General features: G+C 34.7%; 1 protein-coding gene across 11 annotated transcripts in view; it reads left to right on the plus strand.

The window, feature by feature from the left end:
• cobl (cordon-bleu WH2 repeat protein) overlaps positions 1-20,214 on the plus strand; it is a 141,303-nt gene that overhangs the window by 52,202 nt on the left and 68,887 nt on the right. For 9 of the 11 annotated variants that reach the window (XM_051864792.1, XM_051864796.1, XM_051864789.1 and 6 more), the window contains one exon: positions 13,945-14,139. In XM_051864792.1, coding sequence (XP_051720752.1) covers positions 13,945-14,139 — 195 coding nt within the window. Of the gene's footprint in view, positions 1-9,724; positions 9,892-9,915; positions 10,045-13,944; positions 14,140-20,214 lie in introns of those variants that run through there. The other 2 variants (XM_051864795.1, XM_051864793.1) reach the window with 2 other exon arrangements.

Genomic DNA, 20,214 nt, shown 5'->3' on the forward strand with positions numbered 1-20,214 from the left:
AGGTCAGGTGAGTTTGCTGGCCAATTAAGAACAGGGATACCATGGTCCTTAAACCAGGTACTGGTAGCTTTGGCACTGTGTGCAGGTGCCAAGTCCTGTTGGAAAATGAAATCTGCATCTCCATAAAGTTGGTCAGCAGCAGGAAGCATGAAGTGCTCTAAAACTTCCTGGTATACGGCTACGTTGACCTTGGACCTCAGAAAACACAGTGGACCAACACCAGCAGATGACATGGCACCCCAAACCATCACTGACCGTGGAAACTTTACACTGGACCTCAAGCAACGTGGATTGTGTGCCTCTCCTCTCTTCCTGCAGACTCTGGGACCTTGATTTCCAAAGGAAATGCAAAATTTACTTTCATCAGAGAACATAACTTTGGACCACTCAGCAGCAGTCCAGTCCTTTTTGTCTTTATCCCAGGCGAGACGCTTCTGACGCTGTCTGTTGTTCAAGAGTGGCTTGACACAACAGCTGAAACCCATGTCTTGCATACGTCTGAGCGTAGTGGTTCTTGAAGCACTGACTCCAGCTGCAGTCCACTCTTTGTGAATCTCCCCCACATTTTTGAATGGGTTTTGTTTCACAATCCTCTCCAGGGTGCGGTTATCCCTATTGCTTGTACACTTTTTTCTACCACATCTTTTCCTTCCCTTCGCCTCTCTATTAATGTGCTTGGACACAGAGCTCTGTGAACAGCCAGCCTCTTTTGCAATGACCTTTTGTGTCTTGCCCTCCTTGTGCAAGGTGTCAATGGTCGTCTTTTGGACAACTGTCAAGTCAGCAGTCTTCCCCATGATTGTGTAGCCTACAGAACTAGACTGAGAGACCATTTAAAGGCCTTTGCAGGTGTTTTGAGTTAATTAGCTGATTAGAGTGTGGCACCAGGTGTCTTCAAAGTTGAACCTTTTCACAATATTCTAATTTTCTGAGATACTGAATTTGGGATTTTCCTTAGTTGTCAGTTATAATCATCAAAATTAAAAGAAATAAACATTTGAAATATATCAGTCTGTGTGTAATGAATGAATATAATATACAAGTTTCACTTTTTGAATGGAATTAGTGAAATAAATCAACTTTTTGATGATATTCTAATTATATGACCAGCACCTGTGTATATATATATATAAAATACTGTTTACAGAAAGACTTGATGATTTTATTGAAACACACAATCTGCTAGTGGAAAGTCAATACGGATTCCGGACAAACAGATCAACATCTTTTGCTCTAATGGAATTAATTGAGGAAATTACAAATTGTATAGATACTAAAAAATATGTGTTAGGAATACTCATAGATTTAAACAAAGCATTTGATACCATAAATCATGACATTTTATTACAGAAACTGGAGAGGTATGGAATCAGAGGAGTTGGATTGGACTGGGTAAATAGTTATTTGAGAAGCAGGCAACAATTTGTGGAAATCGGTGATCAGAAATCTATATGCATGGACATAACATGTGGAGTGCCACAGGGAACGGTTCTAGGCCCAAAACTTTTCATAATGTACATTAACGATATTGGTAGAGTATCAAATATATTAAAATTTATTTTATTTGCTGATGACACAAATATTTTCTGTTCAGGGGAAAATTTACAGCAGCTTTTGGAGGTGATCGCAAAAGAAATGATTAAATTAAAACGGTGGTTTGATGTAAATAAATTATCTTTAAATATAACTAAAACAAAGATTATGTTATTTGGAAAGTATACTAAGCCTCAAGTAGAATTGAAAATTGATAATATTTGTATAGAAAGAGTCTATGAAAATAAATTATTTTAGACCACAAAATCTGCTGGAAACCACATATAAAACACATTGAAGCAAAACTGGTAAAGACTATAGCAATATTAAATAAAGCGAGATATATTCTGGATAATAAATCATTGTATATTCTGTATAATACACTCATAGTGCCATACTTAAGTTATTGTGTGGAAATCTGGGTAAATACCTACAAAACCAACCTACAGTCGTTATGCACATTACAAAAGAGAGCAATCAGAATCATAAATAATGTAGGATATCTGGAACATACAAATTCATTATTCTTGAAATCAGATACACTAAAGTTTATTGATCTGGATAAATTTAAGACGGCACAAGTTATGTTTAAAGCAATAAATAATTTACTTCCGGAAAATGTACAAAAAAATGTTTATGGAGAGGCAGGGTGGGTATAATTTGAGAGATGAATTAAACTTTAAAAAGCTCAACATAAGAACAACTCTAAAAAGTATGTGCATCACTATATGTGGGGTGAGGTTGTGGAATAATTTGGAGCAGGTGTTAAAATATTGTACAAACTTCAAACAGTTTAAAAAGTTGTATAAAAATGAGTTATTAAAAGGAATAAGGATGAACAAAAGTGAGTGTGAGGGTGGGTTAAAAGATTGATTGTATTAAGACTAAAGGGTGATGAGTCGTTTGGTATAAAAGGTAAAATTTGGTTTGAGTTTAAAAAAAAAGTTTATTTGTTATTGTGCTGTGAATATATAGTATATATAGAATTATACTTCATATATATTGGAATTTTGAAAGGTTGTATAAGGGGTGGGTAAATAACAAGCTTTTGCTTCATCCCGCTCCTTTTCGGACACATGTAATTAATTGATGATTATTCGTAGATATTGTTTTTTTTTTTTTTTATGTATGTGGTAACACAATTATTGTATTTTCATATTTTATTTTACTTTTTATTGGTTGTTGTTCGAAATAAAAATAAAAAAAGAAAGAAAAAAAGAAACCCTCAGCAGCCTATAGTCTACATGACATGACAACTGTAGACAAGAACAGCCTGTGTTTTACCCATTTTCCTAGATACTTGAAGTCTATAAATAATGCTCTGAGGTTTTCCTGTTTTCATATGTTGTCAGCACTCATTAGTGGACAGAAATGGCATTAGAACTCTTCCTTCTCTCTTGAGTAACAGTTGATATTGAATGTTTTGGCATGTCAGTTGCTTTGATAAATTGCATTTTCAAAAGTTTTTTACCCCAGTGCATAAAAAAAAAACTTTTCATGTTATGTTTTTATGTTTTTCATGCAGTATTTCCATTTCGCTAAAATGATCAACAGATTTACAGAGTATTTTCAACATTTACAGGGACTAGCTGGTGATTTTATTGCCTTCCAAATCCAGAATGCCAGTGTTTTTCTCCCACCAACCTCGTAAAAATCTCTGGCTGAATTACTTACCTTTTTGACAAATGCCAAGGTCCGAATCCACATCTCTGAGTTTACAAGAGGAGATCAATTCAAAATTCACTGTTTAAACCCTTTTTGACCACTGCAGAACAATGTATGATAACTGCTGCTTCACTGTAATTTGCATTTTAAATATGTACACTTAATGTAAAAGTATTTACAAGAACAATATTTCATCAGCGGTCCACCTCAGCGAAAGGAGAAAGGAAAAAAAAAGCACATTAACATTTGAAATGGGCCGTTACAGCAATACAATTTTAAAATGTATTATATACAATTGTATACATAAACCAATCAGCTTTATGTTTACCTCATGTACGTAAGAGGCTGCTTTAACTTATTTCCGCTAATTTTTATATTTTCAAAATGACATCCATCATTTTGAGATAAAATGCAAGACAAAACCATTTCAACTATAACGTGTTATCTTCCTATTTTTAAACAGATTTAAATAATCACATAATAATCACTGAGGTGGCATGCAAATTTATTTTTACAGACATCTATGTGAGAAATAATTACCATCTGAATAGGGCTTTAGATATACAACAGAGACAGGAACAATAATTTTAAAATATTATTATTATTTAAATATTAATTTAGATTTGTTGCTGAACATTTTGTTTCAGATGTACAATATTGAAATCCTGCATGTAACGCAAGTAAATATTTTCTTTGAGAACAGTAACTGTAATGGGTTATAAATGCAAGAAGTCCTTACATTAAAGAAACTACACCAACGTGTTACATTGTTTAGAAGAATTTATTTTTTCAGAATTGAATTTTTTATTTTTATTTTATTTTTTTTACTTTTTTGCACATAACATATACCATAACCTACATTCATACCTGAATGTGAAATACCATGTTCCCGATTAAAATTATAATTTAAATTTCAGAAAATAAACCTGACAAATTGACAATTAATTAATAAAATAAATAATCAACAGCTTAATCACTTTAATAATAAAAATAATAATTAGCTGCAGTTTTAATTTTTGTCCTAACAAAATTTGATTAGATTAATTTGCTAGTGAAAGCAATGTATTGTTTTCCCTGCAGATGATTGTGTTAACTGGAGCATGGAGTCTAATGGACAGCATGGGTGGTGAGGTGGGAGTTTGTTTGGGTCCTGATTTGGGTCATGTAGTCATTCATTCTAACTGATCCGTTAATCGGGCTGTTGATCCAACAGTGTGTTGAAATAGGCAGGTTAGTGAAGGGCTATTCCTTTAACATGCACAGCTGATTAGGCATGATGTCAACTGCAGAACAATCCACCTGTGATTTCTGAATATGTTGTAAACTTTGTTGTGTAATCTCAGTAGATATCACAGGTTCACTTAGTCTATGCCCCCTTACTGTCATTTTCATAGCGGTGTAAGTGGAAATTGTAAAGGTTCCTTAATCAGGGTATCCGCGGGGCATTAAAAAGCATTAAAAGTCATTAAATGGATTTTGCGAAAATTAAGGCCTTAAATGGCATTAAAAAGCATTAAATTTTATTCCTACAGGCATTAATTTTTTTAGATAGTTTTGAAGGAAAATAATACCATTTTATATTGAATATAGCCTTCATAATTAATAATTTTGATTTGCTGTCATAAAATATGTACATTGGTGTGATACACACACGGAATCAGTTTGGTAATTGCCTCCGGCCGGTGCAAAATTGCCATAATGCCATTTTGGACAGCGGCGGGCTGGCACCCGGGGACGGAAGGCTGCATCAGTGTTGCCAACTTAGCAACTTTTCAGACCCCTTTTGAGACTTTTTTTCCAAGAAAGCGAATTGTGACGAATATACTTGTTAACCTGATCTAGCTTCCGAGACTCTGTACTGCCGCACGAGCGCGAGGAATTTTACTTGCCGGGCCTGATTTAAACGTCAATACCAAAAAAAAAAAAAACCGCGAGACTAATTTTATTACATTTAGTGTAAGTGGTGCAGGGTGCTTGATCTCAGTTTTTGTCCTAGCAGGAAAATCAAGTCTTATAGTAACAAGGTTGCGCTGTTGAGGCTCGCGCACCATCTCGAGGAGAAATGGAAACATGAGCGAAGCACACACAAAAAGAAACTCAGTTAAACATACTGCGGTAAAAATTCAAAATGTGGAATTTTTATAACTTGATACAGGTAAGCAAAATCACACGACCAAGACTGCTGTTTTCCTAAACAGGCTACCATCACGATTAAAAATGTGACACTGATTTCATACAACTGTTCAGTTAACAAATAGTTAATATTAAGTCACTTACATTTTAGACGGAACAATGACTGTTTTTGTTCTATTTTAACAGCAAAAATAGATTTAAATAAAGATCACAGCAGAACCATATCACAACACTTGGCCTTGTTTTCATTACTGAATGATTAAGCGTTTTGAATGAATCGGTTGAGTCAAAGATTAAATGACCCGTTCATAAACAACTGCCTCATTCTTGAATGAATCAGCCATTGGAATGAATCGTTTAAATGAATGACTCACTTATTAAGACGGTTACTTGACGCCACCTACTGGTGGTTCAGTTTAATTTTTAAAAGTATCATTTTCCCCCCCAATATTTCTTTCTTCTTTTTTATTGTAAATTTGTAAATTATTTAATTTGATTGGTAACAGCCCTTAATGTCTTATTCTAATTAAATTTATTGATCGAATTTAAGAATTTAAAATGAAAGATGAATCATACATTTTACATGAATCGTACAAGAATCGTACAAGTGAATGAAAAGGCTTAATGTCAAGCCCTGTATTTAGTCTTAATGGGCCGCGTTTTAGTCGCCATTTCATATTGTCTGACAACAAAAACAGAAAAATATATAGATTAAACAATTTTATTGGGAATTTGGCTGTATTAAAATATATTATGTGAGCAAAAAGGGTAGCACCAGAGAAGCAAACAAATGTTGGGCTGACACTTGGCAGAATGCGAATACAACAATGACATGATGAATATTCTAATTGCCGTATGACGTCATTTATCGACATTTAGCGAAATATATATATATATATATGGCATTAAAAAATTAAAAATTGTCATTAAAAAGGCATTAAAAAGCATTAAATTAGATTTGATGAAACCTGTAGAAACCCTGTTAATTTAAAGTAGGAGTGTGCAATTTATATCATCTACGATAATATCCTGATTGTTGTTTTAATAATGTGTGATCTAACAATATCGAGTATGTCCCTCACTTTACAAACACTCCTAGAGAGTGCACCCATACACTGTGATGCAGTCTTGGTTCGAATAGTGCGCTCGCGCATTTGGAGTGCACGCTTTCACTGCGTTATTTAGTCTATTAAAATGGATTTAGAATGCACTCAATATTCAAGATAAGGGTCTGTACCTCTGTATGTCTTTTATATTTATATAATTTAATATAGTTAATTTTTATCACAAGAACAGTTCCGTTTCTCCAAATATCAGCATCATTACAAATGTGATTATTTTTTAATACAACAGTTTAATAAACAAGAAGTTAATATTAAGTGACTTAAATTTTAGACACAGCATTGCCCATTTTTGCTCTATTTCACCAACAAAAATACTTCCAAACAAAGCAACAGGACATTGTGCATCTCTGAGCAACACAACGCGGTGCTGAATGAATGAATTAATCGTTTGAATGAATGATTCAGTGACTCACTCATTAAGACTCAAATGTTTCGTTCCTGAATAAATCAGCCGTTTGAATAAATCGAAACTCAATGACTCACTCATTAACAGTGACTTGCTGCCACCTACTGGCGGTTTTGACTTCACATTTAAAGTATCTTTTCATTTTTTAAATTGTTTCTAATATTAATATTCCAACTGCATTGCAAAGAAGAATTTAATACTGATTTCATTTGATTGGTAACAGCCCTACTGTGTCTTATTATTGAATTTATGTATTAAATGTAGGAATTTCACAAAAAAGATTATGTATATTATTATTATTATTAAATATATATTAAAAGTGTATATATATATGGCAGTTTACCTCATGGTATCGAAAATGTTTTTGAATATCGATATTTTTCAAGGTATTGTATCGAAGTTAGAAATTTCAGTATCGTGACACTAACACCGTGTCCTAACCAGACGCGACGGCGACACGCGAATATTCTATTTTAGAAACGGTTTCTATTTCTCCGCAACGTCGCAGCTAGAACAGCAACACAAAGAATGGCAATGTTAATATCAGGTGTTCATGTGCTTTATTTAATGTTAAAAGCGTCTATTTTTTTTTTTTTTTAAGTATCATTCTGTGTTCCCAGCTTTTTAGCTGTAATGAAAACAGCACACGGCTAATTCACCTCAGATCTTGAAAAAAAAAAAATGGGCACAAGAACTGTCAACTTACTGCAAACAAACAAGTGTATTATATGACAAAGATTGGTTCAGTCACTCCGTATGTACTTTAAATAATGTTTAAATGGTGTAATATTTATGAATTTTACTATGTACTTGCCCATTTCATTGTTTTTGCTGTGCTCTTGCCATGAGAGCCCGCCCATACTCTCTTCTGATTAGCTGTGGTTTTTGATTGATTTTATCGCTTCTCATTGTCACGTCGCGTCTAGTGTGAACAGTCAAATTGCTCGACGCTGTAATCTTATCGCATCGCGTCTGGTTAGGACATGGTGTAATGCATACAGGAAATTTGCACACTGTGCACACCATAAATACCATATACTGCAGAAGAGGTTAGAGGAGCAAGTTATAGAGTGAAAATGTACCAGTCAGTGCAGTGAAAGCTAAGTCATCTCTAAAGGACAAAGTCAATCAATTAGTAACCCAGTCGCAGTAAAGGCTCTGTGTTTGGAGCTGCCAGCTGAGAAGCTGAGAGTTTCCTGCTCTCCCAGGGAAGCTGGCTCATGCCTAAAGAGCTCTTTGTTGGACAAGGTGTGCGATCTGAGCAGCCACTGAGCTCCATACAAAACCTCCTGTTCCTGTCAGCACCGGAGGTGTGTTCTTCCACACTTCACACACATAACACACACATACACACATAAGAGCACTATCCCACAAGGTGCCAAGTTTTGCTACAAGTCTGCCTTTCTTGAGCGTAACTACTGAGCATGACTTATAATTTGAAGAACTATTGATAACACTTTACCCTACTCATGTATGTTGCGTTTTCATAAATAATTCTATTATAATGTATTATAATTTTGTAATAAATAGAATATATACAAATGTGTATGGTATAATGCTTCATTATAATGCCTTAAAGAGATAAAATATGTCCTCATCTGCTCACCTTCATGTTGTTGAGCAAAATTTCAACACAACTGTAAAAGAATGTTGTGAATTATTTAACCATAATCAAAGTACTATCTCAGTTAGGGCTGCACGATTATGACAAAAATCATAACTGTCGATTATTCCCTTGAAATTGTAATTGCGATTATTATTTATTATGATTATCACAATTTACATTGAATGATGTTTTGAATAGTTTTTTTACCATTGTTTGAAACAACTGCATGCCATATTTTTATATAAAAAAACAAAAAAAAAACAAGCTGAAAACACTATTATTGAATTTTTTTATTGCTTTTCTATAGCATTAAGCCTCAAATGTAAACTATACATTGGTTTGGTTTCTTCTTTAAATAAAGAATAACATAAAGTAAACATATGCATGGTATAATAATAGGGGCTTTCGCACTGGGTTGTTCTAGGAACTTAATTATAGGAACTAGCCACCAGGGTGGTTCCCCAAGAACTAATGTTCCCCTAGGGCCATTTTCCAGGGTTGCATTCACACTGCCAGTAAGAACTCTGAAGTGATGTAAACTGCGCTTGTTGTTGTGACTTTTATTCTGATGGTGCGGCAGACATCTATTTTGACGGCACTGAGAACAGCTCAGCCAGAGCCTGAGCACACATTGCTCCCATTCTCCATCTTCATTAGTTTACATTTAGTTCTTATTAGTTCATCTGTTTAACAGTCCTGTCCAATACGTTATTAGATAGAACTGTTATACAAAGAAAGTAGACAGTATATGAAAAAGTATTAGCTTTTGCCATGTGGTTGATGCCCAATGTCGCTAGCTGAGCAGAAATACATAATCATGTTTCGCTTGGTCTGCTCAAAGTCACACTGGATTTTCTCCTTAGCGTAAGGTCGAGAGGTCCATCTATCACTGTTTTCTTTACTGTTTGTAGAGTTAGTTCATGTAGTAAATATATAGGCTGTGTACACGTCTTTTTAAAAATGGCGGGTGCTGGTGTGCGTTCGACTAATCAGCGTACACTTACATCACTGGTAGTTCCTTTTGTGCTGGGTTAGACCTTTTACACTCTGAATTAGAGTTATAAAATCTTTTGAAGTTTCAGACACTTCCTGTGTTGTCTCATTGAAATCATTATGTTTTAACATGCATTTGGTCTGTTTTGGAGTGGTTGGTCATTCCAGGGCAGAGGGCAGTCTTCGTTGCATAATCAGTGAATGACACAACAGCGTGTTGATAGCAGGCATTTTGGCACAAGTCTTTATAAATCAGTAACTGGACGTACTCGAGGAGTCGAGGTCCAAGCTTTTTGGCATTCTCACATGCTCTCTCTCAGCTGGCTAGAAGTGTCTTCCAGGACCGTAGAAGCTCCATGTTCCAGTAGCTTGCCTCATGTGTGCTTCCTGGATTTGAACTACAGACAGACTCTCACGGCTGCTTTGACATAGTAGGATAGTTTTATCTACTGCTAATATTTGCACTTGCTGAAAGAGAATTTGCTTGAACCGAAAAAAGCGCTTATCAGTTTTTTAGTATATTTGGGTATTGATGTGGCAAGTGAGAGGTTTTGTGGTATGAAGTTTGGGGCGTAGTTTATGAAGTAAGCATGAAATATGAATTATTTTTACTTCATAGTGTGTTAATGGTTAACCTGTTAACACATGTTAGAGCACTGGCGACCCATTTCTTGTCTTTATTTAATCTTGACAAACTACTGTGTAAATCATTAGGAAGATCAAAGTCTTTTTTGACCTCTGTTTAAATATCTTACTATGACAATATTTAAAATAAATAAATAAATAAATAAAAATCTATGCCTTTAATATGAAATATGAGCTTCTTACGCATCTACTGAGGGAAAAACAAAAATGGCTGTACACTTCTCAGCAGAGCCCTTTACTAAACAACGCCTATCTGGGCTTTTAACAAAAGTTTTGTCATTTGGAGAAAAACCTATTCTCATATGTTTACTTCAGATTTAGAGAGGAGTGTTATGATTTAAAATGGTTTTCATTCATTTTATTCTTTTTTAAACCCTCAAATGTCTTGTTTAATGACTTATTCATTACTGAGTAGTTTTTGAGTGGCTATGGAATTTATGTAACAAATATTTATGTTATTAAATTACATAGAAATTTACAATTTTGTCAAATCGGTGAACTGTTAGAACAACTAGTCTGTATACATTTATAAATTTCTGTGTACATGGTTGAGGATTATCTGAAGGTATTGCTATTAGTTTATATATATAATATATATTGTCTGTCTTGTCCTCTACTTCATTATGTAATATCAGCAGTTTTTTTTTATGTTGTGCTGTTATGGAAAGGAGGAGTTCAGTCTAATCAATCAAAGCTATCTTGAATCAGGTTTGAAAAAGATAGGCCTGGTATGTTTTATTACTGCAATATGACGTAACATATTATCACATTGACTTAAGCATTGTAACCATAGTCAAAACACTGATTATATTTCCTTAAATGTACATTTCCATGTTTATTACATCAAGATGATCCTATAGTACTTCATGATCTTATAGATAAATTGGGCATGTTCTTGAGGAGTAGTCTTTTACTGTCCAACCATTTGAAACATTGATCCAGTGCTTAGATAATCAAATGCTTAGGAATATATATATATATATATATATATATATTTTTTTTTTTTTTTTTTTCCTTTTTTTTTTCTAAACTGGTTGTCAGTCGTTATACTGTAGATTTTTCAGTGGCCAGCGTCAATTACTGGAGAACAGAGTGGCTGAAAATTGTAAATAAAACAATACACATAATAAACAAATAGACAAAAAGATATATTAACTAATATAAGATACATTAAAGGGTTGGTTCACCCAAAAAAGAAAAAAAAAAAGAAACAAAAAAAGATCAATTACTCACCCTTATGTCATTCCAAACTCATAAGACGTTCGTTCATCTTCAAAATTAAATTATTTTAAATGGAATCTGATAGATTTCTGTCCCTCCATTGACAGTCCACACAACTACCACTTTGTTGCTTCAGAGGGCCTTTTTACACCTGGTCACTTCATGCGTTTTCTCTGATTCAATAGCTATCCGATTGTGAAAAGACCAGGTGTAAATGCCCTCCAAAATGCTTTAGAGAAGGATTTAAATCTGATCTTTCAAACCACTTCAGGAGGTGGTCTAAGACACATTCCAGACGAAACTGGACAGGTGTAAATGCATCTGGTTGTTGAAACCACATATGTAAATTTTACTCCTCCCAAAATGTTAAAAAATAAATGCATGAGAGTGTGTTACAGGCTATATGACATGTTATAGTCAGATTTGACAGCGCTATTGCGAGTATCTGTGTATCTCTTCAGCAAGCTATTGCGCAAACTGACGCAAATGACACCTAAATAAGTTGCAGACGCTCAAAACACAATCATCTTCATTAAAAGTGGTGAGATTAAATGATCTTACCAGTGCGGATGTTGCTCTCTCTCCTATTGTGTTCATTGATTTTGAAATTAGCTGATGAAATGCAGCTCATATCTGTTGCTTTTGTTGACGTGAACTTCGTTAAATCTGCATATAGCACAGGAATTGAAGATCAAGATCATTTTAATAAATCAGATAGCTATCCAATCAGTAAAAACACATGTAACCAGGTGTAAAAAGGCCCAAAAAGTTCATAAAGAGATCGTAAAACTAATCCATATGAATATGAGTTTAGTCCAAATTTTCTGAAAAGACTGAATCACTTTAAATGATGAACAGATTGAATTTAGGCTTTTATTCACAAATAAACATTCCACGAACATAAACAGAATCAGGTCGAGAATTGGGTGAGTAAATGATGAGAGAATTGTCATTTTTGGGTGAACTAACCCTTTAACTATGTACTGTATTAACTAATATATTATTGGGCATTATTACATTTTATTATAATATTATAAATCCATTTCTAATAGTTTCAAGTACAGAGTTATAGAATTGTCTGTTGATTTATGGATATATCAGTCCATAGTACAACTTAACGCTTTTTATGTCCGTCTTAGCAGTATATAGGCTATTAAGTGATTGTTTCTTGTTTGGGTATTTTATATGCTGCTTAACAAAACATGCAGTCAAATTAATATCAGAATTAGTGTTGTGATGCAACACATTCTCACATCCAAGGTGTCAAATATTGCACCTTGGCAGGAACCCTGTTGCTTCCAAAAGAACCCGCTGGTGTTGTTGTACTGACACATAGCAGGGCTTCTTCCATCACTTCACTACTTGCACTTATGGATCATTTTATAATTACATAGCAAAACATCTTCATGCTTTTATTTTTATTTTATTTTTCCAGCATATGTATTTCCATAACATTTCTCATTAAACTGCATACATAACGGTACACATGATGGTTCGGTACGTACCTTGGTATTGAAGTCATGGTTCGGTACGGATTCGGTACAGCATGGGAGGAGAAAACTAAACATAAAATTGCTTCTTTTTTCTTCTTTTTTATTAAACAGTGGTTTATTGAACAAATGGTGTTCTCTCTTTAAATTAAATTATAATTAACATTTTCTTAAGGATAAAAAAATCTATCTCAGACTCAGCTAATTCTGTAAACTATATACAGGGAGCCCTTTCTTGCGCATTACTATAATATTAAAGGTTACAATTGACAACAGAGCAGATTTTTCTATTTTTAGATAGAATAAAATAAAAACATGTAAATTGCACATAAGGCAGGTTTTGCATTAACTTCTAAATCTAATTATAAAATTATTTTTCGATAATTTTTCTACATTTTATTCATTTTACACATTTACTGTCATAACTTGTTTTAATGACAAATTTATTTAAACATGCTGTATATTAAGTAATTAAGACATTACTGACAGGTAAAGTAAATATAAAGAATATATAAGCTAATATAGTGCATATATCTAGTGAAATGCTCCCCTCTAGAGTTCATTTCTGTGGTGAACTAATAATTTCTCTAGTGAACTAACATGCTATGGTCAAGCTGTTTTATTGATGTCTTTCCATAGTTGAAAAACTGGTTAAGAGATTACACGTAAACTAAGCATAGATCCTCTGTTAGTCTTTTTCTGCACTTTTTCCTGTTGTAGCGGATAGCAAACAGCATTGCATTACCGCATGCCCCCATGTGGATTGGAGTGTGGATCGCATGTGATCGACTGTATTCGTTGTCTGCCTGCATGCACTAAACCGTGACGGGACGAATACATGTACTGTTACACCCCTAATAGTCACTGTTGCTATTTTCTTTTGGGTGGGGTTAGATTGTTAGGTTGTAGGTTTTTCAACAAGTACTACATGACAAAATTGACACTTCAATAGAAAACTTTTTTTTTTTTCTCAAAATACAATACAGTTTGGGCCATTGTTGTGGTACTGGTTATTTAGGAGTGTCTGAGCTTAGAATTAACCTTTATTGCAATACTTAACTTGATATTTGCACCACTTAATCATCAAAACTAACGCTTACTTATTGCTCTTCTGAATTTATTCGACAGGAGGAGAATGAAGGCCAAGGCCCCCCCTCCACCTCTCCCTCCCCAGCCTGCCCCCCGCAAGATCTTCCGTAATGCTGTTCCTGATGGAGGAGGATCTTCAGGGGGAGACAGCAAGGAAAACATGCTTCGACCCTCTATAGATCTCCATATCAGTCTGCCTTCAGGGTACCAGACCACTGTCAATGTGGATGGCAGGTGAATATGCTCATTGTACTGACCTTAGCCTAAACATTTCATCAAAACATTTTATTTTTAGTATTGGTTGGTTGCTTAATGGTGGTACAGTTGACTGAATAGAGTTGGGACAGGAAGTGTACACAGTGACATTGTACACAGTGACCTTCAAAAACAGTTAGAGTGCAGCTGATGGAAAGGAACATAACACATCTTGAGACTATAATTAACTTTATTTTTAATATGCATATTTATAAACATGACACAAGAACCAAAGATGTCCATCTGCTGCTTTGAATGAAACATTTTCTGAATAAATGGACATAAATCAAAAAGTGTTTAATTATCCCTGCTCTCGCATGTTTAATTAATTGGTGAAACAGAGCTCTGGCATTGAAAGATAATAAAGTCTTTAAGGAGACCTATTATGCAAAATTCACTTTTACATGGTGTTTAAATATTGATGTGTGTCCACAGTGTGTGTAAACCTATAATGGAAAAATCCACCCACTCCTTTTTTTTTATAAAGCTGTATAGAGTGGGAGCTGTATATTCTGATACCCCGCCTATGACTGGTGACGATCTACCCTATTAGCATATCCGCCCTGAGTGAGCCGCACATAGTCCGCCATGTTTATACCCTCGCTACAGTACCTATTGATATAATGTCTGCACTACATAAACATTACAAATGTTCTGTTTTTGGATGTACCAATGAACATAAGAGTCTCCAAAGACTCCCAACATCTATGCCACTGAAGACACAGTGGATGGATTTCATTTATGAAGGAAATGTGCTGAAGAAATTAGGTAAAGTCTTATATATTTGTGCAAATCATTTTATGCCGGACTGCTTCGCAAACGATGGTCAGTTCAACATGCTAATCAATAAGTTGAATAAAGTTAACTCCACAACAACTACATAAATTCATTTTGGCTGCGCGAGATTCTCCAGTTTTGTTGTTGCTGGAGTATCCAAAGCATGAGCCGTAAAGGCTCCACCCTCTTCTGGAATGGGGACGGGGAGCAGCGGCTTATTTGTATTTAAAGGTACACACATGAAAATGGCATGTTTTTGCTGACACCCAAATAGGGGCAAGTTGGACATGCTATAATAGATGATCTGTGGGGTATTTTGAGCTGAAACTTCACAGACACATTCTGGGGACACCAGAGACTTATACTACATCTTATAAAAAGAGGCCTAATAGGTCCCCTTTAAATATCTTAAATGGTCCAAGAAAAGTCTTAATTATCATATTAAGAGGTCTTAAATCTGTTGATGAAACTCAGCTATGATATAAAACTCGAAAAAAGTTCAGCTGCATTGTATACAGGGGTTACCAGGTTAATCATTATATTTCTGCTGTTCTAAAAGTGCAGCCTACTGTCAGAGAGTAAAACTGCACTTTCATGCAGCTGGTGGATTGAAAAGAAGCTAATGTGCACTCTAAAAATCTAAACAATTAGGGTAATCATATTTTAAAGTAATAAATATATATAATCATTTATAATTTTGACTCATTTATTTTCTTAAAAATGGTTATAATCTTATAATATCCTATAAAACTTTTTGTTACTCTGATTTGAAAAGCACACTTTGATTTCTACACAAGTTGGTTTGATTCTATGTGGATGAAAAAAGCTGTATGTTTTTACTGTTGTCTTGCACTAGTCAAGTGATTTTTGTTTTAGTTTTGTTGTGATTGGCTGCACTTTTACACAGCTACCTGTACTTCGAGTGTAAATCCCCCACTCTTGGCTTTGAGTGACTGTATGATTTATGGATGTTTGACCCTTGGCTTGATTTAATTAAACATACCGAGAGTATGGGCTGCATTTGATAGCATATATTGGTTCTTTAAAGACATGAGCAAAATAATACGCCCTTACAAAAGAGGAAACTTTTTTTTTTTTAACAGGGTGTGTTCACAGAAGACAGTGGTTTCAACAACCCTGTAAAATAATGTCTTCTGGGTTTTTGTGGCTTACTCTACTGCTGTTAAAATACTGGCTTTATTCAGTTATAAGATTACGATTTGTTGTAAATAATATAAATAATATACATTTTTCACAATAATACTGACTCTATTTTTGATCAAATAAATGCAGCCTTAGTGAACATAAGAATATTATTTTAAAAAACAGAAAATCTTACTGACCCCAAATGTTTGAACATGAAATGAATATGAAATTACCACAATATCATAGATACTTAAAAGTGGCTTCTTTTGGCATGTTTATTTATTACTTGTTCAGTTGCTACTGAATTTTAATCGTTGTGAAATATTTTTTTTTAAGTAGAAATAAAAAAAAGTAATAAATATAATGAAAATAGGATGGGTGCATCAGTGTTTACTATGTGGTGAAACATTTCCGTGTTTTATAAGTATCATAAGAACAGGTATTTATAGTCAGATGAATTATTCAGCACATCTGAGCAACATAATGATTATATTCCAACATACTGGACTTTGTGTGCAAATTTTGTGAGCAAATTTGGACATGCACACACATAATGTAAAGGTGGGTTAATGGTTTAAAGCAGTGGTTCTCAACCGGTGGGGCGCGAGTAAGCTACAGGATGGGAGGGAAAAAAAACCTGAAAAAAAAAAAAAAAAAATTGCAAATTTTTTTTATCACTAAACTACTGTCATAAAAAGTTATAGTTTTGTATATACATAACTCCTGAATAAAATTAAAATGTGTTTAGACTGATTTAAAAAAAAAAAAAAAAGTTTTGAACAAATTTGATTGGTTTGTCGATAGTGAGCGCAAATGCAGGTGATAAGCGGTTTTATTAAGCGAGTCATTGAGTCGTTCATTCACGATTCGTTCAAACGGCCGATTCATCAAGAATGAGACAGATGTTTGTAAATGGGTCATTGAATCTTTGACTCAAACAATTTGTTCAAAACACTGAATCATTCAAAACACGATTGAGTGTTGCTGTGAGATGCGCTATGTTGTGATCTTTGTTTGGATTTATCGGATCTATTTTCGCTGCTAAAATAGACCAAAACAGTCATTATTTCGTCTAAAATGTAAGTGACTTAAATGTAAGTGAATATTATTAACTTGTTTGTTGAACTGTCATAGTGTCACATTTTCAATCGCGAGGTGATGGTAAATTAAGTGATGGTCAATTGTCAGCTCTCTTGGTCGTCAGGTCGTGTGATGTATGTTGCTGAACTGTATTCAAATGTTATAAATATAAAAACACCACATTTTGAAATTTAACTGCAGTATGTCAGTTTAGTTTATTTGTGTGTGCTGCGCTCATAGACTTTAGAAAACTGCGCTCATTTATTTGATTTCTCCTCGAGAAGCTGCGCAAGCCTCAAAAGTTTAAGGTCCTTACACCCTGACTGAGTCCGAAACTGTCGTATTCGTTTTTTCACATTCATCATTTGGAGGCTCTCAATTGTCAAAAACACCCATCAAAATATTTGCTACGGATGCGAAAAATGCAGAAAATCGAACCATCCGAATTAATTTTTATGACGGACGGAAGTTTCAGAGGCTGCAAACGTATAAAACGTGAGGTCGTATTTAGTTATATATATATATATATATATATATATATGAACGAATAAACTAGTCAGAATATAGGCTACAGTTAAAGCTTTCCTTTACCTGCAAGCTTCTGTAAAAAAACTATGGGGGGCACTGGGGCCCCAACTGCAATGAACCAGCTTTGGGGGGGCCCAGCTTGCAAAAGGTTGAGAACCCCTGGTTTAAAGTCAGTCTGTTCAAAATCCATATTGGTAAAATTCTTACAAGCAGCTGTTATATAGTTAATATATAGGTACAGCCTGAATGGAGAAAGACTAAAATCTCCATTTTTTTTTTTTTTTTTTTTTTGTTAAAGTTTTACTTCAAAAATGTGTCAGATTGCCAATAAAATCTGTGGTATATCTTAACATTAACAATAAAACAATACAATTAGATTTTTTGAAGAATTTTTACGCAGCTCTCCAATCAAAGCCAGAAGTTGGATCACATCAGATAACATCAAGGGCTCTATCACACACCCGGCTCAATGCGACGCAAGTGTTTTTTGCTAGTTTCAACCCGACGCAGTTATCATTTTCATGTCCAGTGCCCACGTTGTTTAAAGGGTTAGTTCACCCAAAAATGAAAATTCTGTCATTAATTACCCTCATGTTGTTCCAAACCTGTAAGACCTTTGTTCATCTTCGGAACACAAATTAAGATATTTTTTATAAAATCCGATGGCTCAGTTAGGCCTCCATTGACAGCAAGTTGATTTACATTTTCAATGCCCAGAAAGATATATAAATATTTAAAACAGTTCATGTGACACAGGTGGTTCAACCTTAATGTTATGAAGCGACGAGAATACTTTTTGTGCACCAAAAAAAAAAAAAAAAAAAAAACTTTATTCAACAATATCTAATAATGGGTGATTTCAAAACACACCACCACACACTTCCTTGTTTGGCACAAACAACATGTACGTTATAATTCGTCAACTCTCATGTGAATCGTTGTCAAGGTTATTTCAGATCAACACGTGCAAGTGACCACTAAGTGTCACCGTGGAGACGGGTGTCAGATTGTTTCGAAGCCTCGACACAATTTGGCTCATTTGCTTTAACTGTTTGTGTTTCACGAAGCCTTGCTAGTCCTTGCCCCCATTACTAGTTCACAGAGATCATCGCCCCCCCAGTGGTGAACCACTGAAATTTCGAAACGTTTCAAAACACTTATAATGTAACGAAGCCTCGTTTACTGAAATTACGTGACTTTGGCAGTTTGATAAACGCTCCGAACCACTGTTTCGAAACAAAAGATTTGTAAAGCTCGCCCATCGAAATCGCCCATCACTAGAAATTGTTGAATAAAGTCTTTATTTTGTTTTTTTGGTGCACAAAAAGTATTCTTCTCGCTTCATATCATTAACGTTGAACCTCTGTGGTCACATAAACTGTTTTGAAAATGTCTTTAGTACCTTTCTGGGCATTGAAAGTGTAAATTAACTTGCTGTCAATGGAGGCCTCACTGAGCCATCGGATTTTATCAAAAATATCTTAATTTGTGCTCCGAAGATGAACAAAGGTCTTACGGGTGAGGAACGACATGAGGGTGAGTAATTAGTTACATAATTTTCTTTCTTTGGGTGAATTAACCCTTTAAATAGCAAATGGACTCTTGCCCATCTGTTCGCCCACGGGCGTGCTGGTCTGAAAACTAGGTGTGTTCAGGCGCATTGTTGGTGTGTTGCTATTTTGAGGCAAGCGACTGTGTCATTGACCAATAAAAACCTGGTCTAAAGTCAATAAAAATATTTTATTTAAAGGGCGCTTTAGTAATATGTGCCCACAGGTGGGTGCACAACGCGCATACACTCTGCTTGTTACACAGGGACGCGCGGCAGCACACAAACATGCCAAATATTAAAAATAAAAGGATTACAATGTAAAAGATTATTAATGTGTAAAAAATAAAAATGCCTAAATGTCATAATGGATAGCCATTGCATGTATCAGAATTACCTATTTGCAGTAATGATGAATGAAATTGTCTAATTATTTGACCAATTGTAGCAATTGTGTATTTAAATTGACTCATCGGGTTGAGGGTGTCTATAGTCCTCCATGTAAATGGCAATCCACCATGGTGCAAGCGCTGCTGGCTTTTAAAGGGAATTGGAAATGACGCTCTGGTTTATTGCACATTACGCCCAAAACAACCATAACTCATTAAGAGACTAGGTGCAGTCCTTTTGGACCATGCACCTGGCGTGCCGGCCATTTTTTCCGTCCTTAAAGTATAGCAAAAGTGTATTTGGACACGCCCTAATTGCACCTGCGCTATGCGCTTCAGACCATGCACTTAGATTATTAAAATAGGGCTCCAAATGTCATTGTTTTTCATGTGTCTTGTGACCAAACGTCATGATGTTAAACCTGTGCCAAATTTGGTTGAGAAATGCTCTATAAGTTGCCTGAATTATGTGTTTTGAGAGTGAATAATGATCTTTTGGTATAAATTTAGAAAACTTGGAATATAGCAGAAAAGTCCTATGAACACATTGTTTTCTTCAATGATTGAACTTTGAGCTGAAAATTA

The sequence above is a fragment of the Ctenopharyngodon idella genome, chromosome 16 (assembly GCF_019924925.1).
Source record: "Ctenopharyngodon idella isolate HZGC_01 chromosome 16, HZGC01, whole genome shotgun sequence".
Taxonomy (NCBI): domain Eukaryota; kingdom Metazoa; phylum Chordata; class Actinopteri; order Cypriniformes; family Xenocyprididae; genus Ctenopharyngodon; species Ctenopharyngodon idella.